This window comes from Mizuhopecten yessoensis, unplaced genomic scaffold (genome assembly GCF_002113885.1).
Source record: "Mizuhopecten yessoensis strain PY_sf001 unplaced genomic scaffold, ASM211388v2 scaffold11169, whole genome shotgun sequence".
Classification (NCBI taxonomy): Eukaryota; Metazoa; Mollusca; class Bivalvia; order Pectinida; family Pectinidae; genus Mizuhopecten; species Mizuhopecten yessoensis.
Window position 1 is genome coordinate 628,864 of NW_018408914.1, and position 7,918 is coordinate 636,781.

A 7,918-nucleotide genomic window follows, 5' to 3' on the forward strand; every position below is an offset into this window, starting at 1 on the left:
TAAGGGCGGGCCAGACATAAACCCCAAACCTGGTAGCATATATGTATTCGTTTTTTCATGCCAAGCATTTGCATATATGTTTGCATGGAGTGATCCAGGGACAAAGTCTCCAGGGGTGGGTCTGGTTCCCAGCCATTTCTAAGTTGTAATTACTTTTTGGATCTGTCCCTCAGCCCCGATCTGTCCCTCAGCCCCGATCTGTCCCCCAGCCCCTTCCCTCAGCCCCGATCTGTCCCTCAGCCCCGATCTGTCCCTCAGCCCCAGGAATAAATCTCCCCATTTGTACACTTTTGATTCCCCACCATTTGAAGATGTTTCCAACCAAATATGATTGATCTTCATCTCAGAGCTTACGCAGAGAAGTTGCTTAAAGCAACATCACCAAAATAATTACAAAAACAAATGATTTTCAGAAAAGGATTTAAAAAAAAAATATATGACACCATCTTTTGCAGTTTCTTTCATAGGCTCACTTTCACTTCAACCCAGATAAGTTCTGTATACCCTTGTAATTTTACCATGTGATACCTAAACACAGCATGGCTATTTCCATAGCCTACCCTATACTTGGTTGAACGCACAGCTGAAGGCTTGAGGGCTCATTTTGATGAAAGGGGGCTTATTAAATTCAGGAATGATATAGGGACTTCACATAAACCTTAATCAGAAATGGAGTATATTCAGAAGTATTCTAGGTACACCTATAATAGATAACTACTAATACATTGTATAGGGACTTCACAGACAATATAAACCTTAATCAGAAATGGGCCAGACTAGAAAAGTAAAAAAAATATCATGTGAAGGACTAGGGATTGAAGGACAACAAACAAATGTACAAAAACATTTAATGTAAAGTTAGAACATAGCAGGGCATAAATCTTATCTGGTTCTGCTGTATTGATAAGAAACCATTCTAAAGATGGTAGAAATAGTAGTATCACAAATTCAAAATTAAAGTGTGACTTTATAATTGTCATAATTACAAAACAAACCATGGCAATCCTAACATACATTTGTAAGGTACCAATTCATAAATAAACTCCACTCTTCTAAAGGTACAACTGAATGGTTGGCAAATTTACAAAACTGATCAAAATTTATAATTCAGTCAATAAAAACAACCACATCATAGTGTTTTCAACCAATTTTCTAAATGGTAAATTCAAATTTCCAGACATAATCTATGGTTTACAAAACCCTGCATGACCCACATAGGACTTTCATCCATCATCTACTTCTCTGCTATCTGAACTAGACAAGAAGTTGAAGCAGTTCAGCTAACTTGCAACCACTCGCTTGGTAAGGACAATTAGAGGATCATTTGCATGATATTTGGTTAACTTTGATCTGATGAAATTGAGAATTAGTCAAATAAGTCCTTTTCAATCAGAGGACAGGATGGCTAGTTGATTATGGCATCAACCCCAAAAGTAACAGCACCTGTCCTGGACCATATTATTCAGACCAAGTTCAGCTACAACTGGCTGCTGGCATGGTGGAAGTTGAGAAGAAATTAAAAATGCCAACCAGACAACATGTACTGATGGTCTTCTTTGTGAATTGATTAAAAAAAAAACTATGATTGGGACATTTGAGGATTTCTTTTCAAAACTTGGCAGAACCTTATTAATAAGTTAAAGGTCTATACCAATCAAAAGAGTCAAATAAGACATTAAAATAACAACTGGTCATGATATAGTCATTTGCATCTATCATTATTCTTTCATACGAGATTGCATTCATCTTTGCACAGTGATGCTTTGAGTCAAATTTGGTTCAAATACCTTCACCTGTATTGAAGAAATAATCTGTTAAAGATTTATCTCTATAACCCCTATTTTCCCTACTGGCATTCTCTGCTTCCATGGAGTAGGGACACACCTTTCATTGATAAAACACTGAATCCCCTTGACCCAGTAATGCTTCAGACTTTTGTTAACAGCTGATCAGCTGTTCAGAAGGAGTAGGGTTGTAAAGGAAAAGCCAAAAGACATTGCACCATAGCATTAACTAGCATGGTCCCTTGGGCCAGAGCAACATAAAATAAGGATATGTTCCATAAGTTATTTATGTATAACATAAACACTTCAATCACTTTTTTGTAAAAAAAACAATGATACTCTCTTCAACATATTACTGGATCATTTGAGAAAAATATTAGCTACATCAGATGTTAGTACTCATTAATATTGTTGGGATAAATGTTTTTGTTGCATATATAGAGGTTTCCAAACAAGAAATGGCAGATTGTCTTTGAAGGATTCAAATGGATTTATGATGGTATGAAGCCCAGTTGCTTACAAACATACAAATGTATTCCAGCATGGCCAGAAGCCATCTTTGAGAACATGTTTGGATTTCATATTGTCATAAAGGTTTGGATTTTTTCCTTCCGTTCTTGAAAATAAATAATCAAACAAATTCATTCAATAAGTGAAACGGGCATTTTTTACAGAAACAAAGTTGTGGTTCTAGGTTATCATTTCGGCCAGGCAATAAATGTCGATCAGAAACTATATAGGAATTTGAAAATGAAATTATAAATAGGTAGTGTGAACATATTATGGTATGAACACATTAAAGGCTAGAGATTTGTAATATAAATTATTACAAGCACAACATGTTTTTTTTATGAAAGTAGTTGTTACATGTATTTGAGAATCTTAATTCATTGATAGTATAATTTTTGTGACCACTTTGTAAGGGGAAATAAATATTCAATAAATGACACTTTCATGTAAAGCAGAAATTATCATAGTATTGTTTTTTTCTCTCCAAAATTACATTTGCTGATATATGTGTGAACATATAACTTTAAAACCTATATAGTGGCAGTATTGCCTATCTGAAAATACACACACTGGGAATAATTGGAAGAGTCAAAATGTAAAAATGTCCACATCATACTAAAATGTCCACTCTTAACATTTTTAAAGTTTAAAAACAAATATACATCAATCAAAAAATTTCGTGTATTCAACCCAATGGAAAAAGATCTTATCCTTTTTGCAGTCTGTGAAAGTTGATACATTACATACGTGTATATCTGTCTGCAAACTCCCTTGTTAGATCCAGATAGTAACGGGGACCCTGCTTGCGGCCATAATCTAAGTACAAGTACTGGCCTGTATTCTTAGACACTGCAGGTTCTATCTGTGTGCCTTCATGCCACTCATTGAAGGAGGTAATTGATATGATACTGGGATTAACCTTAAAAGCAGCATCAAATGCTGCTCTGTAATAGTTACCAGCATTTCTATTACGGGTGTTTTTACCATTCCATGGTCTAACGTTTGTATCAATATAACCCGGTCCAACACTTGGAATGAACATTTTTGATTGTGATTTAGCAAACTTTTGAATTTCCTTCCACTTATCCCAGCTACTACCAAATGTGAAGCCATTGGTAGCGAAGTAGGTGTAAAACCCATCAAAACCAGCAGAAACGATATCTACCTTGTGCTGTTGTTCGACAAGCAAGCCAATAAAAAATCCATCAAGTTCTGTGTCTCGTAACGTAAGCTTGCCACTAGGCTTAAAAAGATCAGCCCAGAGTTTGGAGCTCACTTGATAGGCGTCATAGACGTAGTACAAAGGCAGCATCTTATTCTTTTCCTTGTGGTAGCGTCGATAAAAGGCAGAGTGGTTTCCGTAAGTCTTTATTATGTATTTTAAGTTCTTTTTCAGGGTTAAATGATCACGACCTTTATACGGCTCTATATGGAATGCAACCTGAAAATGAAAATATAGAGAACAATGCAACTAGACAGATTTTAATTACTGCGAGAGGAACAAAGATAATCATCAGGCTGAATGGGTTGATATCAAATTTAAACCCCCACGCAATTTTCCATTATACAAAATATCATGTCTGTTAACTTCTGCTGACTTTTTATATTTTCCAAATAATTATAACTAGATATATCAAGGAAAATGCCAGCAAAGTCAGATAATGATCGAGTATATACTTAAGGTAGAGGAAGAAAAGTCTGTCACTGATAAAGGGAGATAATCACTTGTACCCAAATACCAAAAAAAGAGATCTGTAACTAATTTGAAGCAATACTAGTCTACATGTTACAATATATAAATAATATACAAAGACCATTCTGCTTCTTTTTCAATGATTAGAAATAATATGTAAATTAATAAAGCTTGCATAAAACTTTTTTTTAATACTTTTGAAATCTAATATTTTGAACAGATGCAACTCAGGTTGTCTTCCTCTGTATATAAATATGTTCAATGATGCTGATCCAAAAGTAGAAGGAAGGGAAGCACATATAAAGATTATAAATAGATAAACGACCTACCTTAACACCCTGTGCTGCTGCCATGTCTAAGATCATTGGCATGAGCTTATCAGGCTCCTCGCCCTGTGAGTCTGCATCCCCTGGGGGGTACCAGGATACTGCTATCACACCTGAAGAAAAATATGTACTGATAACACTGGAAAGCATTTAATATGGGATAATTTTCAATGTGATAGTCATTATTTTTAATCTACACTAATAAAAACAATTATGTATAGTAACATATATTTATACATTATTCAATCAATCTTTTATATGATTACTGTTGCTAAATATATGTCAATTTGCTTACAAACATAATCAATGGCACATCTCAAAGAAAATGTTTGTAAGCCACTGGATTTCATATCATCATACATAGTTATGTTAAAAACAGAATAGAAAATCTCATTTTACCTTTATAGGTTATTTCTTTTGATTCATTATACATTTTGGACAAACTGATTTATCAAATGGTGAAACAGCTTTTAGGCAGAAACAATCAGGTGAAAAAGGTGACAAAAATAAATCGGAAACAATTCAAAAATTTCCATTAAAAATTTGAATTTGACGTCACAGCATGATTGGTCACTAATTACACTTAAAGTATGATAGAAAGACTAACAGTTTCTAATTGGAAGAAATTCACACATAATCGTTCTTTATGTTATGCTCTGATAACAACATTTTGATTTGGAAGGTTTTTAATTAGTGAGTGTGCAACAGAAATATAAATACAATAAAACCATCACATGGACAAGATCAATTAGTCATATATTACCTATACCCGCATATTTAATGTCCTGTATATGCTTTCTCACAACTCCTGGATCCTTGGAGCTGTAGGGTCCTAGCTCTGGATAAAAGTTAGCTCCAATATCGTCCGGTGGGCTGTGGTGTCCAGACGGCCATTTCTTTGCTTCCTTGTGGTTCCAATGTGGCAAAAAAGGATGATTCCAGTGTAAATATTTTCCATCAAATGTTGGATTTCCATACCATGGGTAATAAAATATGTGAACATTGTAGTTTACATTTCTGGCTTCATTTATTTTAGTGTCATTAGCAAGGTTTTGCTTTGGTTTTTCTAAAGCTGCTGTCAGCACAAATTTCAAGCGACTTTTGTTTCCAGACATAGTCAAAATTTCATCAATCTCTGATTCAGGATTTTTTAGCCTTTCTATTTGTTCATCAACCTCTTTTCTCAGTGCTGCAAGCATTACATTTTCATTTTTTATTGGGTTTTTTATTTTTTCTAGTTGCTTTTCTAATGTTCTTTTATCTTTTTCCGTGATATTGAAAATCATTAAAAGTGTAGTTCCAAGGAGGCAAACAATGATGGCAGCTGCTGTGAGGCGCAACAGGGCTTTTCTTGACCAGAAATGAACCATATTGTTATTTTTTTAAATGTTGAATATATATCTCATTTCAACAGGGGAAATCCAAACATTTTCCTTTCATCTGAAATGGATTGAATTCAGTGCTCCTGAAAAGAAAGAGAAACTGAAGATTTGTACATTGTTAATATAATTCAACAGGCTGAACTTACTCGGGGGGGGGGGAAGTGTATTTAAAATTATTCATTAATAACAAAAATAAGACAGAATAGAGACATGTTAAGAAAATATTTGAGGCATGAGCATAAAAGAATGCTGCATTCATTTTGGGACTGGGTTGTAAATGACAAGTGATGTTTCAATAAAAAAACATTTTTTTTGTTTAGATTACCTCCCTTTTCCCATATTTCAAACTCATGTAGTCAAGTTAAAATTAATTGTACAAATATAAAATGCAGCACATCCATTTTTACAATGACAATGTGCATATTCTTATAAATCTCATCATGTACACACACCAAATCTCAAAATATTCTATCGAAAATTAGGTGAAACATTGTAGTCTCAAGGAACTGTAAACACAGTGGCATAAAAAAGGAAGGGAGACGGACAGCACAGTATAATAAAATGTCTCCTATGGTACGCATAAAAATCTAACAGAAAAGAAGTTGAAGTATGGTTTTGATGTTTAACAACTGTACATTAAGAGTTATGGAAATTATCTAATGACATGTTTAGCACAAATTAAAAAGAAAATGCTATAATGCTCTTTTGGAATAATATGAAAAAGAAATTTCTAAATTGGGCATAAAATACAGCTGAAATTGGTTTGATGTGCAAAAATGTCTCCATGCTGGTAACTCTGGTCTATTACCACTGGCCATGGTCAGCTAATTTTATTGGATATGATTGTGTCAACTTTGACGGTGCTTGTCAAAAGTATCTCACTGTATCTTGAATTATAAACAGTAACATTTTGGAATTTTCCGAAAGTTTTTTCAATAATTAAAAAAAAATGGGCTCCTAACTTTAGATACTGTAACTACCAGGTACAGGAATTTATAAGAACCATGTTATGTTTTGCTTTTTCATCAATATTTTACATAGTACTATGCTGTACTGTAGATCCAAGACATTTTATTTTTTCCAGGACGAACACTCAGCCAATTGAGCTACCTGGTTACGGTGACTTAACCCAATTAAGATATGCTATAACATTCCTCCCTCCCTTTTCTTAGTCTTCATCGAAGAAGACAACTATATATATATGTATATATATATGCTCTCTACGATCTGAAAAATTTGTTTTTATTCTATATTTTCCTTCGCAAGGACTTATTTATTTATTATCTACTATATATATATATATATATTAACAACCCAGGTTCGAGTATCCCCTTGCCAAGCATTTACCTGGTACTTGAAACTAGGGTTGACATTTTGTTCCTAAATCTTGTAATAGGAGAAAGAGAAATACAAAGCCAGACCTGTATTCTAATCCCGAGACCATCCAGACTCCAAATATATGAGCTACCTCGTCAACATACATTTGTAATATTGTGTAGCGGAACTGGACTGGGTCAACATTAATGGCAACCAGTTAGTTTAAGTTGGTCGAGTGTCCGTTAAAGAGTTTGAAGAGTCCTGTGTTCAAATCTCAGTCTGGTCTGGCTGTGCATTTATCGGTTCTTATTATAATTGTAATATGTGTTGTTATTTTCTTTTTCGGCATAGTAGGATTATCAGAGGAAATAGAAAGATAAGTCTAACGTTCTTGATAGACTCATCTCTATTGGGTTTCAGACCCTTTAGATCAGCCACAGGGGTTCGTTACAAATGTCTGAAATGCACATATGCTATACTGATATCAGTATAGCATATGTGTGTTGTGACCCATATCAGTATAACATATGTGTATTTCAGACATTTGTAACGAACCTCTGGCGACCAACGATCGATTATCTGCAATACAGTGGGAATAGTTTAGCGGACTGATATAACATTGACATTTAGTTATTCACAACCTTTCAACACTCAAATTCACCCATTTAAACAATCCACAACAGAAATGTGATTAAAAATAAAATAGAAATATACGTTCGGGTGGAAATGTGCTGACAAATATGCATTTTAAGTGAAATAGGACATACATCAAAATAAGTTTTACTTTCGTTTCCCCTTGATGTCAAAAATGCTTGAAGTAAGAGAACACGCTATTGGTTCGTTGAGATGAAAGCATCCAATCAAAACACAGATAACAAATCGCGAATTTGGAAATTATGGGTTGGC

At 34.2% G+C, this 7,918-nt stretch overlaps 1 protein-coding gene across 2 annotated transcripts; it reads right to left on the reverse strand.

Annotated features, from left to right (window-relative positions):
• Positions 1 to 226: 226 nt before the first annotated feature.
• Positions 227 to 7,811, reverse strand: LOC110467305 (glycoprotein endo-alpha-1,2-mannosidase-like). 2 transcript variants are annotated; one of them, XM_021524388.1, is made up of 4 exons: positions 7,780 to 7,811; positions 5,077 to 5,778; positions 4,317 to 4,426; positions 227 to 3,735 (listed from the first exon to the last, which is right to left on the reverse strand). In XM_021524388.1, the coding sequence occupies exons 2-4, from the start codon at positions 5,681 to 5,683 to the stop codon at positions 3,034 to 3,036; spliced, it is 1,419 nt and encodes a 472-aa protein (XP_021380063.1). In that variant the 5' UTR covers positions 5,684 to 5,778; positions 7,780 to 7,811; the 3' UTR covers positions 227 to 3,033. The 2 variants fall into 2 exon arrangements, with proteins under 2 accessions (XP_021380063.1, XP_021380064.1); XM_021524389.1 differs by lacking the exon at positions 7,780 to 7,811 and having other exon boundaries at positions 5,077 to 5,855.
• Between the last annotated feature and the right edge of the window lie 107 nt (positions 7,812 to 7,918).

Bases quoted from the DNA above. Each gene is read 5' to 3' on its own strand.
- LOC110467305 (XM_021524388.1), bottom strand. From the start codon at position 5,683: ATGGTTCATTTCTGGTCAAGAAAAGCCCTGTTGCGCCTCACAGCAGCT. The intron at 4,427-5,076 runs GTAATATATGAC...ATTTTTCTTCAG, and splicing joins CATTAAATATGCGGGTATAG to GTGTGATAGCAGTATCCTGG. The intron at 3,736-4,316 runs GTAGGTCGTTTA...TTTCATTTTCAG, and splicing joins CAGCAGCACAGGGTGTTAAG to GTTGCATTCCATATAGAGCC.